General features: G+C 45.6%; 1 protein-coding gene across 1 annotated transcript in view; it reads left to right on the forward strand.

Moving 5' to 3' along the window:
• ARHGAP25 (Rho GTPase activating protein 25) overlaps nt 1–23,097 on the forward strand; it is a 43,830-nt gene that overhangs the window by 17,912 nt on the left and 2,821 nt on the right. Inside the window, exons 2-9 of the mRNA XM_074981710.1 lie at nt 70–269; nt 4,749–4,836; nt 7,265–7,384; nt 10,936–11,143; nt 16,167–16,299; nt 18,719–18,792; nt 20,132–20,253; nt 21,507–21,709. Of these exons, the coding sequence (XP_074837811.1) occupies nt 70–269; nt 4,749–4,836; nt 7,265–7,384; nt 10,936–11,143; nt 16,167–16,299; nt 18,719–18,792; nt 20,132–20,253; nt 21,507–21,709 (1,148 nt within the window). The remainder of the gene's footprint in view (nt 1–69; nt 270–4,748; nt 4,837–7,264; nt 7,385–10,935; nt 11,144–16,166; nt 16,300–18,718; nt 18,793–20,131; nt 20,254–21,506; nt 21,710–23,097) is intronic.

Genomic DNA, 23,097 nt, shown 5'->3' on the forward strand with positions numbered 1-23,097 from the left:
ATCTCTGCCTGGGACCTGCGCTGAATCCCATGTCACTCTGCTACTATGTATCGGTCTTCCTTTCTCCAGCTCGTTCCAGGAGCGTGATGACTGGTGATCCCATGGCAGCCTGCAACTGGATGGCCTCCCACAACCCGCTGGAGCGGCCCCTGAAGATTGGCTGGTTGAAGAAGCAGCGCTCCATCGTCAAGAACTGGCAGCAGCGGTATTTTGTTCTGAAGGGCCAGCAGCTGTTTTACTACAAGGATGAGGAGGATGCCAAACCCCAGGTATTGTCAGCAGCACTTTGTGTCCTAGGCACAGGCCTGTCCTCCCTGGCTCTTGGCCATTTCCTTCTTGTGGCTTGACTAGAAAGTAACTAAGGAGGTGCTGAAGAGATGACAAAGGGATGGTGTTTCTTGGCAGGGAAGATGTAGCACACACACGAGCCTTGGATATCCTGTCCCTGCCCTACTGATGTTATTATTGCATGTGTTTCCATAGCTCTGTGGCATCCAAGTCCTAGACCACGACCCCATTGAACTAGGCCCTGTACAAACACTGACCAAAGAGAAGGCCCCTGCCCCAAGCTGCTTACAAGCTATATATAAGAATTTGGATACATAAAAGTGATGGATACAGACAGATCAGTGGTGGCCTACAAGGAAACAGTGAGGCAGTATTGGTCAGTGGTACAGGATGTGGTCTTGCTCTCAGGTTTTTTTTTGCAGGCATTATAGTAAAGGAGAGTTTTAAGGCAAGTCTGGAAAGAGGATATTGCAGAAGTTTAGGGGGAACGCCTGCCCAGCATGAGGGGCGGGAGGTGAGAAAGCACCAAGCTGCTTGTTGGAAAATTTAACAAGTAGGTGATGGAGGTTGGCAGGGTGGTTGATCCAAGGTGGGAGTTGATATTTAGATGACGGAGGAGAAATGATAGGAAGGATGGGGCTAAGGTGTGAAGGGCCTGGAAGATGAAGTGGGGAGGCTTGTGTTGGATACAATATAGTAGAGAGAGGCAATAATGACTGATATTGTCCAATGTGGATAGGAGAGAGGCCAGATTGTATTTCTGAGTGCCAGAGGGAAGGGCAATGCAGTCTCTGGGTGGGGGCAGCTGAGCACTTGAAGGAGAGGTTTAACAGCGTGGATGGACAGAGAAGGCTGTGTCTCATTAGAGGGTATGCAGGAAGAATGGGACAAGATTTAGACATAGCCTACATGGGAGGTTGGAAAGAGAGGTCGGCATCAGAGCTCATGCCAGCATTACGGCCCAGAGTAAGGGGAAGGATGGCAGTAGGAGCTGGGGAAGTACAGCCTTTCAAAAGCCATGGCTGTACTTGAACAGCCCGTGATTCACAATATAGCCACGTGTAGGCGCTAGATCATACTTCCCCTATATAAAACTATGGTACGCCCACATCTCGAGTACTGCGTGCAGATGTGGTCTCCTCACCTCAAAAAAGATATATTGGCATTAGAAAAGGTTCAGAAAAGGGCGACTAAGATGATTAGGGGCTTGGAAAGGGTCCCATATGGGGAGAGGCTAGAGAGACTGGGACTTTTCAGTTTGGAAAAAAGGCGATTGAGGGGCGATATGATAGAGGTATATAAAATCATGAATGGTGTGGAGAAAGTGAACATAGAAAAATTATTTACCTTTTCCCATAATACAAGAACTAGGGGACATCAAATGAAATTGATGGGTAGTAGGTTCAAAACTAATAAAAGGAAATTTTTCTTCACACAGCGCACAGTCAACCTGTGGAACTCCTTGCCTGAGGAGGCTGTGAAGGCCAGGACTCTATTAGGGTTTAAAAAAGAGCTTGATAAATTTTTGCAGGTTAGGTCCATAAATGGCTATTAGCCAGGGATAAAGTATGGTGCCCTAGCCTTCATAACAAGGGCAGGAGATGGATGGCAGGAGATAAATCACTTGATCATTGTCTTCTGTTCTCCTTCTCTGGGGCACCTGGCATTGGCCACCGTCGGCAGATGGGATGCTGGGCTTGATGGACCTTTGGTCTGACCCAGTATGGCCGTTCTTATGTTCTTATTTCCTGCTGGTCCCTTTAGGCTCAGCTCCCTTGACTTCCAAGGTTTCATTGGCTGGTGCTGCCTGTATTAAGGAAAACAGCTCCAGTGACTTTGATGGTGCTTTCCCACCAGTAGCAGGGTCTTTCCTTGAAAGGAGATGCCTGACTGTTTGAGGCCTGGTGTCTGAACATGCTTAAATCCCCTTTGAAAGAGAGAAAAACGAAACATCACAAACTCCCAGGGTAGCAAAACAGATACACGTCCTTGCCTCTTTCTGGAGCTCCATGTCTCTTTGGGGGACAGTACATAGAGGCCAAGGCTCACGACACCCAAGTTACTGATCACCAGCATGTAGAAAAGCAGTGCTCACCCTTACTGCCACATAAACGTTGTGTGGGCCAAATGGATTCTAGAAGCTGTAAATAAGATTTAAAGTCACCTGTATTGCTTTATATTTTAAGTTCAGCTTGTTTTGTATGTAGACAGACAATACTGAACATAGAAACAACCTATTTCCAAACCTGCATAAAGTAAAATGACAAACATGACGAAACACTAATGAACTGGGCCCTGGCATGGTGTGTTGAAGCAGGTTGCAGGCCTCAGGAAATGTTCTCATGGGCTCTGTTCAGCCTGCAGGTCATAGGTTGGGTTCTCCTGACTGAAAGGATCACCCGCACCCTGCATGGTACCCAGTCTTCTCTCCCCATGTAGATGCAAGGCTTCTTAATCTGTCTGCCTTTAACGTCCAGATGGCCTTTAACTCAGCGGCTGTCTCCATAGCATAATTCCTGGTTCAATATGTTGCACAGCTGCATGATAATGGCCAATCCAGGTACAAGTAAAACTATTAAAAATACTAATGACTGTGGACAAAAAGTTTAAAAAATATAACTTTTTTAAAAAAAAACTCTCTCAAGACATCCTGCAATTCTTGTTGCTTTTTTCAGCAGATTTTTTTTTTTTGGTTTCCAGAAACCATTTTCACTCAACTATGAGCTAATCATTTTTAGCCACTACTGATTTTTTTCTATTGTCTCCTCTTCTTCCCCATTGAAATGCAAAACTTCTGCCTTTTTGGGTGGGAAATGTCAAGGAAAATGAAATTTTTCACATTTTTTGTGTGTCTGATGAAAAACCATTTTTGGGGGATTGAAATTGCTTGATGATGACAAATTCCTGTCACCTCTAGAGAGGAGCCTTCAACTGCTTCTAGCTTGAGCACTGAAATGGGCAGAGCTACTGAGGGACGTAGAGATGCTATTAACTTTAAAGGGAAACATGCATCCATATTTCTGTGGAAAAACGCAGCCTGGGGCAGTAGAGGTTCATTATTACCACAGTTCCTCTGAAGTTCATTCTTTTAGCACTGTCAAGATGCTGGATACAATCTCCATGTGCAGCCTAAGCAAGGCAAGCGATACAAGCACAATTAGCTAACACTCTTTCTGTTTCCATTCATGGCATCACCTTCTACTACTGCCCTCATTCAGCCCTACTGTGAGGCATTTCTTCTGCTGACTCGTGATTATTTAAACGTCTGGGGCTCATGTCTGCCAGTCTGGGTCTCATCCCTTTTTAGGCTGGACACGTGATCTGATGAAGTAGAAGCAAGCGTCATGAGCCTGATGATCTAGGTGATGCTGAGTGACCCAGCTGCTGCAGCCTTTATCTCCACGAAATGCAGCCTGCTCAGTCAGTTTGAAACTGGAGCTTCCCTAAAGCCCACAGTGAGAGAATCAAGGCAAATAAGGAGATGATTCTCAGACTTTCTTGCCTCATTTCTAGCGAAAGGGATATGGTTCTTAAATATCTGGTTGGATTGTGTGGTACTGCCAAGAAGGATCTGGGGGTTACAGTAGTTCATAAAGTGAATGAACATCAACCATTTGGTGCAGTTGCAAAAAAAAAAAACCAACCTAATGACAGGGTGGAGTGTATTAACAGGCATCATAGAATCATAGGGCTGGATGACTTCAGGAGGTCATAGAGTCCAGTCCTATACCTAAAGCAGGATCAACCCCAACTAAACCATCCCAGCCATGACTATGTCAAGCCAGGAGTTAACTGTTTTGTATGTGAGATATGTAAGCTAATTGGCATGCTCTCCTAACCACTGGTGAGACCTCCACTGGAGTATTACGTCCAGTTCTGGGCATGACTCATTAAGAAAGATGTGGACAAACTGGAGAGAGTCCAGAGGAAAGCAACAAACATGATGAAAGGTTTAGAAAAACTGGCCTATGAGGAAAACTTAAAAAAAAAACCAAACAAACAACAAACCAAACCAAACCAAACAAAATGGCACATTTAATCTTGAGAACTAAGACAAGGAGAAGACCTGTTAACAGTCGTCAAATATGTTTAGAGTGGTTATGAAGAGGGTTCTCCATGTCTACCGCAGGTAGGGCAAGAAGTAATGGGTTTCATCATTGAAAGCTTTTCAGCTATAAGGATAGCTAAACTTTGGAACAGGATCCCAAGAGAGGCTTTGGAATCCCCATTATTGGAGATGTTTTTTAAGAATAGATCGGGCAGACACCTGTCAGGGAAGTCCTGGGTTCACTTGGCCCTGCCACAGCGCCGGGGCTGGACTTAATGACTTCTGAAGGTCCTTTCCAGTCCAACATTCCTAGGATCTATGAGTATTATATCCATCACTGCCAGTGTTGTCCGAAGAGGAGAGTTTTATTTTTAAATGGCTGATTCAAGGCTATAGCTGTCTTTGTTTCCAGGGCTGCCTGTTTCTGCAGGGAAGCACTATCAAGGAGGCAGTCAGCAACCCAGAGGAAGCGGGGAAGTTTATCTTTGAAATCATCCCAGGTGAGCACGATGACACAATGCAGAGATCCCCTGTTTGCTTCTTGTTTCCTCAAGCTCGACGCCCCAGGCTTATGGCTTGATATGCTGCTCCAGCTGCAGATGCACTGAGCCTGGGGGAGACTCAGTAGAGTTGTTGACTGAAAATTTTTGGATGGAACGGTTTTCAGTGAGAAAGCAAATTCTTATCAACATCTCAATACGTTGTGGGAACCATTGATGGCTGGTAAATTTTTGAGAGGAAAAAAATGTCAAAATGAACAGTTTTGACTTTCTTATTTCATTTCAGAGCCAAGATATTTTATTAAAACATAAAAGCAGTTTTGTTAGTCTTTCAAGTGCTACATGACTGCTTTTTTGTTTTGTGAAAATACAGACGATCACGGCTACCTCTCTGTGACCAAAATATTTTATATAAGACACCATGTTTCATTTCAACATTGTCATTCCATTTGATTTCCTATTTACTTTTATACTATCAGTCCAGGATTCTAATTATATAGTTATTCATCAGTGTATATTAAAGTGAAGCCTCAAACATCTGCTGACTCAGCGTTAAATGATTGAAACTGCAGGCTCAAGCACCTTTTTTGTTCAGAATCTCACCAGGTTCAAGCATCATGAAGATTTGCAATTTGTGACCTTCCAGATTTTACATTTCCTAGCCAATAGATATTATAAATTACACCCATGCCATAGCACAGGCTTTCGGCTGCTAGCATTGTAATATTATTTTCAATCTTATATTTTATTGATATATTCAGTGTTATCTTACCTTTGAACATTATTGAAACAACATGTTTCCATATCTTAATGTTACAGAATTTCCGTTTCACAAGACATTTCATAATTTTCATTTTGGTTCTGATTCGGAACAAAAGCAGAATTTGACATGTCAGGGTTTGCTGTAGGACAGGAATTCCATTTTCCAACCAGCTCTGATCATGGGGGATGCACTCCAGTGTCTTGACCTGTGCCTAATTTGGGTCTGATTAAAAATGACTACTTGTAGATGGGCATGGGTTCTTCACTTGTAGTCCTAAACTGATAAATAACTGCCATGCTGCACTCCAGAGCTGGCTGCTTCTCACTGGTGGCTCCCAGGGTTTCCTTTACTGTATATACAGGGCCTGATTGTCCTCTTATTTACACCAGGGTGAACTAGGAGAATCTCCCTTAAAGTTGCTGGAGTGACCCTGGTGGGAGTGGGAAGTCAGGTCCAAAATCACTCTGGGAAATACGGTGAGAGAAGCTACCGGGTAACTGCACAGAGGAAATGTTGAGAGAAGATTCCTTCTACTGCGATAAAACAAAACAGCAGAAATGTAGCACTTTAAAGACTCACAAAATGATTTATTTGGTGAATGAGCTTTTGTGGGACAGACCTTGATCTGATGCAGTGGGTCTGTCCCGCGAAAGCTCATCACCAAATAAATCATTTTAGCTACGTCTACACGTGAAGCCTACATCAAAGTAGCTTATTTCGATGAATAACGTCTACACGTCCTCCAGGGCTGGCAACGTCAACGTTCAACGTCGACGTTGCGCAGCACCACATCGAAATAGGCGCTGCGAGGGAACGTCTACACACCAAAGTAGCACACATCGAAATAAGGGTGCCAGGCACAGCTGCAGACAAGGTCACAGGGCAGACTCAACAGCAAGCCGCTCCCTTAAAGGGCTCCTCCCAGACACAGTTGCACTAAACACCACAAGATCCACAGAGCCAACAACTGGTTGCAGACCCTGTGCATCCAGCATGGATCCCCAGCTGCAGCAGCAGCAGCCAGAAGCCCTGGGCTAAGGGCTGCTGCCCACGGTGACCATAGAGCCCCGCAGGGGCTGGAGAGAGAGCGTCTCTCAACCCCTCAGCTGATGGCCGCCATGGCGGACCCCGCTATTTCGATATTGCGGGATGCGGATCGTCTACACGTGCCCTACTTTGACGTTCAACTTCGAAGTAGGGCGCTATTCCCATCCCCTCATGGGGTTAGCGGCTTCGACGTCTCGCTGCCTAACGTTGATGTTAACATCGAAATAGCGCCCAACACGTGTAGCCGTGACGGGTGCTATTTTGAAGTTAGTACCGCTACTTCGAAGTAGCGTGCACGTGTAGACATGGCTTTTGTGAGTCTTTAAAGTGCTACAGTTCTGCTGTTTTGTTTTGTTGGAGTACAGGCTAACACGGCTACCTCTCTGCTACTGTTCTACTACAATGTTAATTTTCTGTTAGCACGTTTCCTTGGTGGAACGCTTTAGCTATGGAGAGAGGCTATACACAACACGTCTCCCTGAGCCACTATTTTCCAGCCAGATAGAGATGGATGGGATCAGGGGGTTATGTCTCCATAGCACTCAGCTAAGAAATCAATAAGGGTATGTGTCTTTGTTCCATCCCCCAGGCTCCCTTTATGAGTAATTATTTTTGCAGGGGTCTCAGGAGACCAGAATCGGACAGGACAAGACTCCTATGTACTGATGGCCAACTCCCAGTCTGAGATGGATGAGTGGGTGAAGTCTCTCCGCAGAGTGGTGGGATCTCTATCAGGAGGTAAAGGGGAGCTGAAACTTCCCTCAGTGTGACTTTGCAGTAACGTCTTGTGCTTCTATAGCAGGCATTTAGGGGTAAATTACAGCTAAAGAATAGCACAGAACACTGACTGCCAGGACTAGTGGGTGGAAACAAACTTTATGGGACCGTGGGAAACTTGGCCACACCCATGATAAATGGACATCCAGCTAAATAAAATCATGCCGGATTAACAGAGCCCAGAAGAGAGAGAGAGAGAGAGAGAGAGAGAGAGAGAGCACTGAACTAGAAATTGGAAGACATGGGTTGTGTTTCTGATTGGCCTGCACAAGTCTCTTCTCCTGTTTGTTTCTTAGTGACAAGAAATACAAATACAAATACAAAAGGGGAAGCCCACCCCAGGGCCCCCATTTATGAGGGGCCCCCAGGAGCCATAAGTCCATTTTGTTTAAACAATTCACTTTAATGGAACAAAAGTAATGTATCATGTCATTCTCATTATAAAATTTATTTAAGTGTAATTTAATTATGCAGCATGAATAACAATAAGCATGAATAGATTTTAAAGTATAAATAATGATGACATTAATATTTTAATATGTTAAGGGGATCCCTTGTGACTATGTTGTCCCAGGGCTCCACCTGTTCTCAATCTGCCCCTGCTGTCTCCCCATCCCTCCTTTTGTCCATTTTGCCTATTTGAATCATAAGCTCTATGGCCAGGGACTGTCTCTCACTACATGACTATACAGCACAATAGAGCCCTGATCTTAGTTGTGGCCTTGCAGTGTCCCACGTGACTCATGAAGCTAATGCAATGGTTTGTTATTTTGCTCCTTGATGAAAAGTAGAAGGGGAGTGCTGAAACAAACCATTTTAAAATGCCTCTGAGCCCAGCCTGAGACCCAAGGCAGTTGCTCTGGGCTGGCTGAGATGCTAAGTGGAAGTCTATTTCTGTCAGACAGAATGACTGATGTATAGAGCAAGGTTGGTAGAGGGTTGGTTTTTATTACCCTCTGGGGTGATAGTTGAATGGCAGATCATAATGAACTACTAAGGAAAAGAAGCCATTTACTTTTACTGAGTCCTATGACAGGTTTATGTTCATTATTTAAAAGCAGAAGGGAGTCTTGTGTCAGTGAAAAAACCACCACAAGGCAGGTGCTGACAAGTCTTGTGGTTCCAGATGGGAGTACTTATGAGCATAATGCTGATGTGCAAGAGATATGCAGGGATTATTTCAGCCTTCAGAACAGGAGGTGAACACGTTACGGGGCTGCTTCTAGTAGGAGCGTGGGACCCTTGGCCATTAAGATTCCAGAGCTGCTGGGATCTGGGACATTTCTGCTGTCATTATGCCGAAAGCCCTGAGGATGAAGAGCTGGGATGTGGGCGGCTGCCTTCCAGGTTTAGGGCTGGCTTTTTGCTGGGAGTTCAAGAGGAAAAAGCCTTTGCTCCGGAAGAAAGGTACTGACCCCTTTTTTAACTAAGCAACACATATGTACTTAGGTGATAATAAAGGACAAACTGGGGCGTAGGGTAGAGAAAGACTCCCAGCCCAAATCCAGCTGGAGCTACATCCATGGCTGTTTTTCCTTTGCCATCTTAGTTTTGAAGCCTCTATTGTGTTAGGGATCTCTCATCTTTGAATGGAAGAAAGGGAGTGAGATCTAATGAACACAGCAGGGGACTTGAGACCAAGAACACCTGAGCTCAAGCCTGGTTCCAGGCCCACTGACATGGGGGTTAAATGGGTGCAGTTGCCCCTGGGTAGCTGTGATGGCTGGAGTGCTGGGACCCTTTGAGAGGTTGCAGTAAAGCTGCTGTGGCTGCCTGTGTCTGTGAGGGAGCTGGGGGGCCCCATGTAACAGACTGGGCCATGCTGAGAGCTGACTGCTCTTGGTCCCACCCCTTCCGGGGTACAGATCCGACCCCACCTCTCACCTCGCCCTGGGGACCATGGTGGCTGGCCACACTGCTGCCTGTTTCTGACTTTTGACTTGATAGCTGCTTGTTCACGGGAAGGCCCAGCTGTTAGGACTGCTGAGCTGCTGACTCCATCGGGAGCTGTGGGTGCTCACCACCTCTGGAAACTGGCTCGTAACTCATAGGCACCTCCTTAGTGTGTGTTAGCAGCAGGAGGAATGAAGAAACAGATCCCCAAAGTAATCCATATATTCTTGTGTCACCATCCCTTTGGAATTTGTTGTGCTACCAACATTTTTCTATTCTCCCCTGGGCTTCCCCCAGCATTTTTCTTATGTCCCCATCTGGGCTGCATTTCAGGCTCCTCATTTATAAAGTTGAGACAATAATTCTTAACACCAGGGCATTGTGTTAACCTTTCTATGGTGCTTTGCAGATGCAAAGTATGAACACTATTTGTGGGGAAGGCTTTAACACAGGTTAATTCATCTGTCCCAGTCTAGAAAAGATGGCCTATGAGAGAGGATTGGAAGAATTGGGTGTGTTTAGTTTGGAAAAGAGAAGGCTGAGAGAGGACATGATAGCAGCTTTCAAGTACCTAAAAGGGTGTTACAAGGAGAGAGAAAATTTAGTCTCCTTGGCCTCTGATGGTAGGACAAGAAGCAATGGGCTTAAATTGCTGCAACGGAGGCTTAGGTTGGGCATTAGGAAAAATTTCCTGTCAGGGTGGTTAAGCATGGGAATAAATTGCCTAGCAAGGTTGTGGAATCTCCATCATTTGAGATATTTAAGAACAGGGTGGATAAATACCTAACAGGGACAATCTAGCTGGCGCTTGGGTCCTACTTTGAGGGCCGGGGACTGAACTCAATAACCTGTCAAGATCCCTTCCAGTTCTAGTCTTCTATGATTCTATGGTTTCTTCAGTGGTTTACATGTTACCCCCTTAGATTTTCTCCTGATGTATCTCCCATGAAATAGTCAAGAAGAATAATTGTAATAAAGTGTTTACCTGTGGATATTGTAAGACAGAGACAAAGCAAACTTCTGGAGGATTGCCACATCCATGGCGTGTTAACATTACCAGCTGGTTGCTGTGCAGTGCTGAGAGCTTTTTAACAGAAACATGCAGAAATGAATAGAAACAGTGGTCTCAAGCCCTGAACTTTGGGGAAGTTGAGCTGAATTTTTCTGCTTATCTCAGGGCTGGGGTTTCCTTTAAGGAAGTTTCAGAAGAAGTTTGCAACAAGCAGGCAGACAGAGTATTAGCTGAGGTGCACATAAGCATCAGGACCTCTCTGTTGCTTCCTTCAGTGTATTGCCTGATGCATCTTTCAGTGGCCACTGATCTCAGGCTAGAGGGACCATAGTGCTGGTGTGGCCAGAAAGTTAAGTTTTCATGATGCTGTGTTCATGATGCTGTGGGCCAGATTCTCAGCTGATGTAAATCGGCATAGTTCCATGAAAGTCAGTGGAGTTTGAGCTGAGGATTTGGCTCCATGTTTTCATCCAGCAACCAAACCTTTCTTCAGCTTTGAAAGTAGGTTTGTGCAATTAGGGTTTTACAAGGGACTAGGTACAAACCCAACAAGCTGCCTCTGGGCCCATTTTTAGGTTTTTATTAACAATACCCTTCTTCTCTCTAGTGGTCTTTGGCCAGCGTTTGGCTGAGACAGTGGCATACGAACAGAAATTCGGACAGCACCCGGTCCCCATTCTGGTGGAGAAGTGCGCAGAGTTCATCCGTGAGCATGGCATGAATGAGGAAGGCATCTTCCGACTCCCTGGCCAAGACAACCTAGTGAAGAAGCTGAGAGACGCATTTGATGCTGGGGAAAGACCATCTTTTGACCGGTAATGTTTCCGTTTCCCGATCCCACCCCACTAAGACCTCTGGGTTCAGTGCATTGACCAATTTTGTTAACTGAAGGCTTTTGGAAATCCCTGGCCTGGTGGATCTTAGTGGCAAAGCAAACCAGACCCTGCCCATTGTGCAAGGAAGGTCATTCCCCACAACTGGAAAGAAGGGTTCAAAAGAAGATGGGGATCCACTGAGAGTCAAAGCGTGAGCTGTGAGAGCAGGATTGGAGGGATACCTGGGAACACTGGGCCAACAACAATGTTCATTGCTTAGGAAAACAATCCCAGGAGACTACAGAGGCACCTAGGCTGGGAAAGGTGCTGGACTGACCAAAATCAAAGTCCCTCTTTACCAACTGAACATGATCAGCAATCAGCCACCGTGCAGATCTTCCCCACAAACTCTGCCTTGACAACACATCCCAATCCTGCCTGGAGGAACCCCTGCGAGGCCAGTGTTTAGTCCTCATGCTCCAGGCAGCCCTGGGCCCATCTGCTGAAACCACCAGTTACCACTGACTGTAATGGGTGGCTCGGTTGATGCAGACAAACCACCATTAATTAAAGGGTTAGGCTGAGACCCACAAACTCATTCCACCAACGTCTCCAAATAGGCAGGAGGTGATAGGAACTTTCAGGCATGGCTGATTCTTTTCCTTTTAAATGTGGAAGATCAGGTTAGAGGAGGAATCCAATGGAGTGTTTCTTGTCCACGGTCACATCTGGCATGTGACTCTGCCATCTAATTTTGGTTATGGAGATTGCTATGGAGAGAGTGGGTTGCTGCGTAGCAGCTTCAAATGTGCGGGATGTCACATGAGATAAAGTGGTTCCTAGTGACTTTAATCTTGAGGATTCTCCCATTTTTAAGACTGGGATTAACAGCAAATGCAGAGCTGAGTTGTTTCCCCCCTGACTGATTCTGTCCTACTTCCATGTATATCCATCCACTGGCTTGCCCTTTTCTATTGCACTGAACCTAGGCTTCTTGTCCTCGTTTTCAGGGCCCTTTTGAGTCAACCATCTCCCAGTGTCCTCTCTCGCTATTGCCCTGTCAACACTCACCTCATCTGTGCAGCATATTCACTCCCATTTGGCCACTTGTTAAATTTTCTAACAAACAATATAGTGCTTTTCCCCCATGCTGCCAGACAAGAGGTGCTCCCTGAACATATCCATTCAGCTACTTTATTGTCCACCTTCAAATCTCATTTTTAAAACTCTCCTTTACTCTGGTGCCTCTAAAAAACACCCCTTGCCATCTAGGCTGTTGGTGGGCAGAGGTGTGCCTATCAGACTGACCAATACTGTCTTATTTTTTCCTTGTGCTCTGCTTCTGCCAACTAATGCAACCACCAACAGAGGGCTTTGTTCTCTGTCTCAGTGTCCTTCCCTGCATATCTGTACTATTGTAGAAATTGGCACAATAGCCTGAATTGCTACATTCCCTCACTACACTCCATTGCATAGGCCTGGCAAAGGAAAAGGTGTAAGGTATCTTAGATTCTTTTTATAAAGCTTCTTGATTTGGCTCATTAATTCCTAATTGAACCCAGATCTGGTTTCCCTTCCCTGCCTCATTACTGCTGTCCCTCCTCACCTGCTTGCAGATTATATTAAACCCTGACTTTGTGATTGCTTCTGATGAAGAATCTCAGTGCCCTATACACAGAGGCCTGGCTCTCAATGCCTTGTGACTGGTGCAAACACATATGTCAGTGCAAAATGCTGCTGATGCAGAATGTGTCACAGGTGTGATCAATACTATGAGGTGTAAGGCACTGGGGAATCTGGCCTGACTTAGGCATGCTGGGCCAGGTCAACTCCCAGTCTGCTCACAATAGTGGAACAAGGAGGTGCATGGGTCTGTGGCACAGATGAACCTGTTTCCCATGCAGATGTAGCAATACTCCTTTCTTGACAAACACCAGCCAGATGTGGGGGTATTTATGTGCCTCCTTTGAGTCCTGCTCCCCACTGGGAGCATGATTTAGGCTGAGCCTTTCAAACTAGCTGCTGATTTGGAGAACCCCATCTTGAGACACCCCAAACCTGATTTTTGAGTGACTGTGCCCTTCCTGCTTCCAGTGACACCTGCACTGTTGCAAGTGCTCAGTCCTTCTGAAAATCAAGCCTGAGGTGTCTTCAAGTGCGCATCCGAAAACAGAGGGGCCCCAAACGAGAGACCGCTTCAAGTTTTGTTTTGATTAATTTCCCCTAACATGAACAGGACAGGAATGGGAAGTAAACGAATATTTCTAAAGCCCCAGTCCATCAACTGAACCACAAGACCACCCTTCCTCTTTATTATTTTCCTTTATACAGAAAAGAGAGGTCACAGAAAGGTAGTTAGGTGAACCACAGCCTTTAACAGAGCTTCTGCGCTGAGCTTGATATCTGAAAGCCACCAGGCATGAGGTGTTTTAAACCTGAGTTCCCTGGGTTTTGCTTCTTGGCACTGAACAGCTCTCTCTGAGCTTGTGAATTACAACCTGGCCCTGTCAGGGCGAATCCTCCTGTTACAACCTGTGCTGGGTTCGCAGGAAAGGAAAAGCTATTTGCAGAGTGATGCTTTGCAATGGGGGCATGGAAGAAAAAGGGTTCACCCGTGTTTTCTCAGTGCCCTGTGATGCTGCCTTTGGATCACAGGGTTTGGGATAAGTCGTGCATGAGTCCCTAGGGCAATGGTAATGGTACTGGATGGAAATAACCCTTTGCATTTAAATTGAGAATCTTTATGCTCATTACTAACTTCAAGAGTGATTTGGCTGCCATTGAAACAATAGGAAAACTCCATTTGACTTGAGAGCACAGGGGCTTGGGCTTGGTTACTCACAAAACTCACACCATTTTAACTGTGTGTAATTAGAATTGTCTAACCCAGGTAACCTCAGAGCCACTGATAGGGGAAGGTGAAGTCTTTGTTCTACAGAGCTGGCTTTTAGCACAGGGCTTTAGTCTCCAAGGTTGCAGGTTCCATTCCTTCCGCTGTCAAACTGGGTGCATTGGCTGTACAGGTGGGGGCTTGTCCGGGATGAACAGCTGGAAGGTATCAGAAGCTTGGGACACGCTTCCTCAGCTGAGGGAAGTACATAACCCTGAGGCACTGTGCCAACTAACAAGGGAGATTGAAGTCTCTACTCTACAGCTTCAGTTGTGAGCTAGCTGGCCTTTGACTCACACCATAAAGCACATGGCTTGAGCTCCTAAGGAACTGGTTCATTCCCTCCTGCTGATGACCTGTCAGCCTTACACCTACATAGTATTGACATCTTTGTCTATGTCTGCACTAGAGAGGTTTGTCGACAAAACTGTCTTTTTATCAACAAACCACAGTGTCCACATCCCCAAGGTGTTCTGTTGACAGTAAATCAAGAGAACGTGGCACTTTTGTCGACAGCATTCTGCTGCTCCCCCGTGGGGCAGAACGCCTCTGTTGACAGATCTCTGTTGACAGAAAGCTAGTCGGGACATTCTGGGACCCTTCTGTCAACAGACAGGGCCTCCGAGCCAGGCACCCTCCCCACCACAGCCAGACACCCTATTTACCCACCCTGCCCAGCCAGGCAACCCCCCGTGCAAACTGTTGATGACTCATGAAGTGGTGGTGGGGGCATGCGCACAGGGGCAGAGGGCACTCCACCTGTGCGGCTTTAATGAGCTGCTTTGCCACACCGTGCTGTCCAGTTCACCACATGTGGCAAACAGACGGTGTATTGGACACAGTGGATGTAAAGCATACTGCCAGTCCAGCTGCAGCCATGTGCCTCCCTCCAGGACTGCGCTGTCTGCAGCAATAAGAAATCAATCCCTCCATCAGTAGGTGTGTCAGCACATAAGAGAAAGCAGGTGTTGCCATTGCTCAGCTGTGATCTAAATTCTGCAAAGGTTTCTTGTCAGATTTTGGTGATGTGTAGGTGTTCCAGTTAGGCCACCTAGACCACTGATCAGACCTATGCCAGGAGGAAAAAGGGCTAGATTTTCCATACAGTGCTTGCCTCTGTTTTTAGCAGAGCTGTGCTCTCCTCTGCCTCCTCTTACTTTAATCCCTGGGACTGCGGAAGATCAGTCCCAGGCTCCCTTTGATATAACAACAACAGCAACAATTTAATAACTTCAGTCTCCTTTCAAAAGTCTACTATTTTTTTCATTGTCATTTCTGCCATTACAGCACTGTGGCACAGTGCTTTTGACGGAAATGCTGCTGCAGAGCAGGCAGGTGAAGCTCATAATATTTTGTTTTGGTAGCATGTACAACAAAGGTGGCTTTTAAAGGATTTCTCAGTAACTGAGTGGTAGGCTTTAAAGAAAAAAGCCAAAAACCTGAAAAAAAAAAAAAGCCCTGATGGATTCTTGGGAGCACATTATAACAGTTTAACAGCTTCAAGGTAGGTCAAAACAGAGGTTAATCTTGACAGTGTCCTTTTTAACCTAATATAAGCTACTCGGTATGCAAAGCAGCAAACATCCGTCCTAGCAGAACATGTTCAGTAATTGCAGTTAGCCTTAAAAACCCAGACAAGCTTTGCCAACTCGGAATGAGAAAAGGACTGCCAAATATCTGAGTGCGAGGAAATATCTGCATGTTAGGTAAATGCATGAAAACATCCATGAATCAAATGTAGGCTGGGAAAACACTACCCTGATGATGAATACTGGGAACCACCAACCCTATGGTAGATCAGTAAGCGCTGCTAAGCATTTGCTTTTCTTCCATTGCCTCCTTTAGTCTAGTTTCAGAGCAGTAGGTGCTTGCTGGGCCTGTCTTCCTGGTGTCCCCCACTGGAGGCCTGTGCCTCCAATTTTGATTTGTGTCCACTCTTTAGTTGTCCTCTGTTCCTTTGTGGCCCTGTTCCTTTCCTGAGGGGGAGGGTACTGTTGCTCAGAACAGGCATGTTTCCCAAATGCTAAATTTACACCACAAAGATGAGCAAAACAGATCTGTGGTTCCCTAACCAAAAGCAGCTTGAATGAATGAATGAACCCTTTTATTCCAATCTCCCCTGTTGTTCTACAGAGATACAGACGTACATACGGTGGCCTCCTTGTTCAAACTCTATCTGAGGGAGCTCCCCGAGCCGGTTGTGCCCTGGTCGCAGTATGATGACTTCCTCCTGTGTGGGATGCTTCTCAATGCTGATGAAATGAAGGTAGTACAGGGAGGCTGGAACTATCTGTGTAGAGGGGGTGCTGAGAGCCATTGAACCAAGCTGTAAAACCCGTATATAATGGAAACCACCTCACGCTGGGGGAAAGGGAGTATGCTGCTCTTGCCCCACTGTTTCAGCACCAATGAATGGCAATGCCCCCACTCTTAAAAAGGCACGTGTTTTAAACCCAGAATGCATCTTCTTGTCTGAACCTCTGTGAAAATAAGAAAACTTAGCTCCCACAATAGGGACACATGGACTTAGGTCTCTTAAGCTGCATCTACACGTGCACGCTACTTTGAAGTAGCAGCACCAACTTCGAAATAGCGCCCGTCGCGTCTACACGCGTCGGGCGCTATTTCGAAGTTAACTTCGACGTTAGGCGGCGAGACGTCGAAGTCGCTAACCTCATGAGGAGATAGGAATAGCACCCTACTTCGACGTTCAACGTCGAAGTAGGGACCGTGTAGACGATCCGCGTCCCGCAACGTCGAAATTGCTGGGTCCTCCATGGCGGCCATCAGCTGTGGGGTTGAGAGATGCTCTCTCTCCAGCCCCTGCGGGGCTCTATGGTCACCGTGGGCAGCAGCCCTTAGCCCAGGGCTTCTGGCTGCTTCTGCGGCAGCTGGGGATCTATGCTGCAGGCACAGGGTCTGCAACCAGTTGTCAGCTCTGTGTATCTTGTGTTGTTTAGTGCAACTGTGTCTGGGAGGGGCCCTTTAAGGGAGCGGCTTGCTGTTGAGTCCGCCCTGTGACCCTGTCTGCAGCTGTGCCTGGCATCCCTATTTCGATGTGTGCTACTTTGACGTGTAGACGTTCCCTTGCTGCGCCTATTTCGATGTTGGGCTGAGCAACGTCGAAGTTGAACATCGACGTTGCTGGCCCTGGAGGACGTGTAGACGTTATTCATCGAAATAGACTATTTCGATGTCGCAACATCGAAATAAGCTATTTCGATGTTGGCTGCACGTGTAGACGTAGCCTTAAGGTTTAGCTGTCAGGCATTGTGAACCTTGGAATCTGCCCAGTCTCTCATATTTTCTTTTTTAGCTGAGTCCCTGCAGTTAATGAAAAGCACGAAACATTGTTATCAGAGGAAGGAAGTGTGACATCCTGCATGCCACCTCTCACTCCGAGTAGCGAGGGTGATCAGCAGGAGCCTCTGGGTTTAACGTTTCTGTCACTCAGACAGGAACATAACAATTACCATACTGGATCAGAATAATCAGTATTGTTCATCACATTAACAGGACTATGATATTGTGTGTGGCATAAAACCTATCTTTAGAGAGAGTCAGAAGAGAGGAGATTTTGTTCCTGTTTTCTGGACAGTTCTACACAAAAGTCAGACACATCTATTCCTCAGTAGAGTGCCCACGAAGAACTACGGTTTCCTTCTTGCAGCAGCTGCATTTCCGTGGTGGCTGATTCCTGCTGGTACAGTACACTCTTTCACGTCTGGCAGCCCTAGGACCGAACGGTTGCTAGAAAGTCAAATATTTTGGATACTAGGGAGGTATACCTAACATTGCATAACAATAAAGAAAAACAAGATTAGTTATTAAGAAACAAACAAACATGCATGCAGAGTACTTTATTTACCAACAACGGTAGCATTGTACACTGTAAACTTATACTATATTCACTATATTTATTTGTGTTTTCTTTCACTATACTGTACTTATGGAAAACATAACTAACTTTACTTATGGTTAAAATGCCAGTTATTTGAGAATTCTGGGTAATAGAATGCCAGATATGAAAGAGTTTACTGTAGTTTCACTTCAGGCTCAAACATGCCATGTGATAAGTAATTTGACACAGTCTATGTAGAAATACAAGGGGTTAGATTCTGAAAAGAGCTCAGCACGTTCCAGAGTGGAGCTTTTGAAAACCTGGCCACATATTTTGCTGTTTGAATGGGAGCTCAGATCTCTTGAAAATATGGCCCCAACTGGTGGTTCAGCATCTAAGGCCAGGTCCACACTAGGCATTGAAGTCAATTGTAGATATGCAATTCTAGCTGCAACAATTGCAAAAGCTAAAGTCAACTTTTTTGCAACTGACTAACCTGGCTGTCCTCACAGAGGGAGGTAGATGAGAGGAACTCTCTCATCAACCTCCCTTAACTCCTCACGATATTGAAGAGTACAGAGGTCAACTGCTGACCCCAGAGAGTTTCATTTTGCGCATCTCTACCAGGTCGATCTTCCACATAATATAGACATACCCTGAGAAAGTCTTGGCCATGTCATATACTGGGGCTTCCAAAGAAAGTAAATGTGTGGATTCAGATCTAAAGGTGAGCAAGCACTGAGAGGAGGTACCATGCCAGGAGATACTGGGCAAATACACAGCTGGTTTGGAAACCAGATGCTTTTGATGAACATTTACAAAGCAGTTTTTAATTTGTGTTTAGGGTCAGCAGGAGCTTGTGAAGCAACTGTCCCTGCTTCCCCGAGTCAATTACAATCTCCTCAGTTATATCTGCAGGTATGTACACTTTCATCGTGGTGTGTGAGAAGTTAAGTTGAGATCTGGGAGTCTTGAGGAGCTAGGCCGTAGTCTCCAAGGGTGACACTGACACTTATGTGGAGGGCAAACAGTAGGCTGCCTTATGCTCCACTCTGGTCCCCCTTAAAACCTCCAAGGATGAAAGTCTTGTAAGTCTCCTGCACAAGTTTGAATTTTGATGTAACAGGACAGATGGACTGTAGCAACCAAACAAAACTATCTACCAGTAAATCCCAAATCATGCAAAATTCACATGCTTTGAGCCTTTTCTCTTCTTTTCTTAATGTGAAATTCAGCTCAGGTGCGCTAAGAGGCTCTTCTCAACCTCCTGGTTCCCCCAGGCTAGAATCCTGTCCTGCACCCATACCCACTTCCAGACCTGCTCCCCAATCCCCTGCCCCAGGTCACAACCCCACTCCAGACTGGGAGAGTCTGAAATCTGAATTTCATCCAAAATATTGCAAATGAGCCTTATCTGTGCAAAGGCCTGAACCAAACCTTCAGATCCAGACAGCCCCAAACATGAGATGGCTTGTTGCCTGAGTCTGGATTCTGTGGCAAGAGCAGAGATCAACAAACCTTTTGCTTTCAGTAAACATGAGCCCATTTAAAGATTCTCACAAAAAAATCATACCCCAATACATGGTTTCAATTAGCTTAATGAGATCTGTTAAAAATTCAGGCGTTCCCACAAATTTTGCTTGACTCAACACTGAGAGGCAAACTGTAGGTTAAATCTAGCCCCAGTGAATGGAGATGTAATTGTATGCACGATGCAGCCATTGTGGGCAAAATTCTCTGGTCACTCTTGTACCAGGAGATCAGAATAGGTGAGCCACAGAAGAGAATTCCCCCTTCTGATCTTCAAACCTATGAATTTACTGACCTCAGTGAGCTTAATTTGGCCCTGTATGTGCAATCCCATGTATCGTGTGTTGAACTCCACAGAGTAAGAATCAAGGCTTGTCCTTGGCCAAACTCTTGCACAATGAAACTGCTGAGTTTCGCCCCATCCCTTCCCTGCTTGAGGTGTCATTTTTCTTTGGCAACATCATTCAGGATCAAACCCATCTTTGTTTCTCTCTGGTTTGGGGAGAATGCAATTCTTTTACCACTTGGCAGATTTGGCTTCTGTGGAAATGCCAAAAAGACAAAGACTGTGTTCTCTGTAATAATAAAGGGCCTGTGTCTATGTTTTTGTTGCTGAGGCCTGGAGCAAGCTCTGGGTGGATGAATAGGTTTTTATAACACCTTTAACAGATTTATCTGCAGCCTGTTTATTTTCCAACTTGGAATGTTTGCCCTTGGATTCTGGCAGGTTCCTACATGAAATACAGCTGAATTCTATCGTTAACAAGATGAGTGTGGATAACCTGGCAACCGTGTTTGGAGTCAATCTGATCAGGCCCAAGGTGGAAGACCCTGCAGTTATTATGAGAGGTACAATGGAATCCCAGAACACCATTGACTTAGGCAGCCCTTGCACTATTTCCATGATCACTGTGTCCAAAGCATTAATGCAATGAACTTCCTAAGTCAGACACAGCAGAGAAGCCCAAACACCATTTTGCTGGGATGGAAAACGTTCTACCTGAGCCATGGCAGGTCAATCTGGCAAAAAATAGCTCTACCATAATAATGCCTAGCCTTTATATCAGGGATGGGCAACCGGAATAGTTGTGGGCCCTCCCTCATCTCAATGGGCCACAGACTGGGGTTCCACCTGTGGCCACCCAGACCGCCAGTTTGCTCCCCTCCCCCCACCACGCCTCTCATGCACTGGAGCCCTGCACTTACCTCCTCCTCCCCCCTCTCTCCCAACCCTTTTGGAGTCACGAATCACCTGATTTGTGCTCTGATCCCACTCTTCCCCTCCTTTCCAGAGCCAGAATGCTGTAAACAGCTGATTTGCAGAGTTCCAGAGCAGGAGGAATGGAGTAGGAATAGGGCTCGAGTGCAAATTAAGTGATTCATGGCTCTGAAAGTTCTTGGAGGAAGGGGGGAGCAAGGAATTGTGGGGCTTCAGTGCCCCAGTGGGTGGTAGGTGTGTATGTGTGGGGGGACATCCGGGGCTCCGTGGGCTGCAGGTGGAGCCCCCTGGTTGGCCACCACTGCCTTATATTGTGCATTCCATCTAGACAGGGGTGGGTAAGCAATGTTCTGGGCCTCAAAAGGAATGAAATTCTTTCATACCCATGTAACCACATCTGGAACTGCAGAAAATAGCCATTCAGGATAGTCCATAGGTCCTGACCCCTCACTGAACTTTGTGATCAGAGGGCAAATGCACCAGAACTAATAAGGAAATTCACTGGGTGTGTAAGATTGGCTCACTCCGTAAAGATACCAATAGATGACCACTGAAGATGAGGCCCATGAATAGCTTAAGTCCCCCTATTTCTCCAGTGGAGAATTTCACACAAAACCCAAATTCCACTCTGTTTTGAAGAATGTGCAGTGAATGCTCGGAAGGAAAAAAAAATTGGGTTGAATGCTGTTTTAACAATAATGGTACGATTATTTTTTTTACGCCCCCACCGCCTGGGATATGACTAAGCTCGATGCATGTCACATATTTCTGAGGGGTAGCAGCAGACCATTTCTTAGGCTGGCTCAGCCAACTGCATTCCTGGCTTGACAGCTGAGTAGGTTCTCCCTGGGTGCCATTAAGTTGTGGTTCTTTTCTATCGCAGGCACTCCCCAGATCCAGAGGGTGATGACTGTGATGATAAGTGACCATGCCAAGCTCTTCCCCATGTCAAAAGATGAGTGCTCTTCATCACCCACACAGAGGAGCAATTCAAAGAAGATGCAAATACCGCGCAGTTCCGTGGGCTGGGATGCTGCAGAAGATCCGCCAGCCTCCAAAGCAAATGCTTTAACCCAAGACCAAACGGTAAGACTCAAGCCCGTCAAATTATTCCGAGCTCTTATTGAGCATGTTTGAGCTCTGGGAATTTCAAAGTGATTTATAAAGGAGGACAGTGTTATTAGCCCCATTGCAGAGGTGGAGAACTGGGGCACACACCGGTGAAGTGATTTGCTAAAGGTCCTGCAGCAGAACAGTGGCAGAGCCACGGAAAGACCCAGGTTTCTGAGTTACAGTCCAGTGCTCTCTCCACTAGGCAACACTGCCTCTGTGGATTGGAAAGATTTACTAAGTAGTGCTGGTCAAAACAAACAAACAAACAAAAAAGGAAATTGAAAAAAACCCAAGATAATTATTGCATTTTTCCCTTTTTAATTCAAATTCTGATGGCACATTTTAAGAATTTGTAATATTTTACCAATCTAGATCTGTGTGTTTTAAAAAGGGGTTTTGGGATGTGGAGGAGGAAGTAGAATTAGTATTGATTTTTTTCTGGTTTTCTTTGTTGTCAAAATACAACACAAAAACATTCAAGAAACTCAGATGTCCTAGCAGGGCAGTTCCATACAACATATGTATTGTGAAGAACCCAAGTGAGGACATTTTTCTATATATGATATTTTTATTACTCTTTGTATTAAGGTACAAAGAATAATCTATTAATAAATGGTAAATACAAAATTAATGGGCATTTTAATAAATGGTTCACCTATAGATCAAGCGGTTACTAATAGTCATCTATAACCCTATCATGCAGATGTGCTTGAGGCAAATACTTCTCATCCTTATAAAATGACTATAATGACCTCTGGTGGGAAAAGAGGTTTCCTTCTGATGAAAATTTAGACCTTTAATTGAAAAGCAGAAAACCAAAACGTGTTCAGTGAAAAAATAAAAAGTTAAATTTTCAGATGAAATGTTTTAGAAGTTTTGGCTGAACACCCAAAACTTTTTTTGTTTGTTTGTTTGTGTGTTTGTTTTTTGTGAAGAAGTCAGAGTTCCCCCCTAGAAAGACAATACTTTCCACAGAAATAAGAGTTTAGTGGAAAATCCACTTTTCCAGAGAAAAAGATTTGAGAGCATTTTTTTACCAGGTCTTCTTACAATAGCCACTCATTTATTAGCAAGTGATACATGAACTTTAACATAAAAGGTGGCTTTTTGGTTACCACAGCGTTCATCCATACTGTGTGCAGGCAAGCTGATGGTGGATGGCAAAGGAGGGCAACCCAATTGTCCCCGGGCCTGGTGTTTCAAAGGGACCCAGAACTCTGGCTGCCACGGACATTAATTCAGCTGCTTCATGCAGCTGTGAGGGAGGGGAGGTGCCAGCGCCATCGTCCTGGTGGTGCTAAGGGTGACTGTCCTTGGTCCATCCCCTTCCGCCGTTGGCCCCACCCTTTCTGGGGGCATGG

Source organism: Carettochelys insculpta, chromosome 31, assembly GCF_033958435.1.
Source record: "Carettochelys insculpta isolate YL-2023 chromosome 31, ASM3395843v1, whole genome shotgun sequence".
NCBI classification, from domain to species: Eukaryota; Metazoa; Chordata; order Testudines; family Carettochelyidae; genus Carettochelys; species Carettochelys insculpta.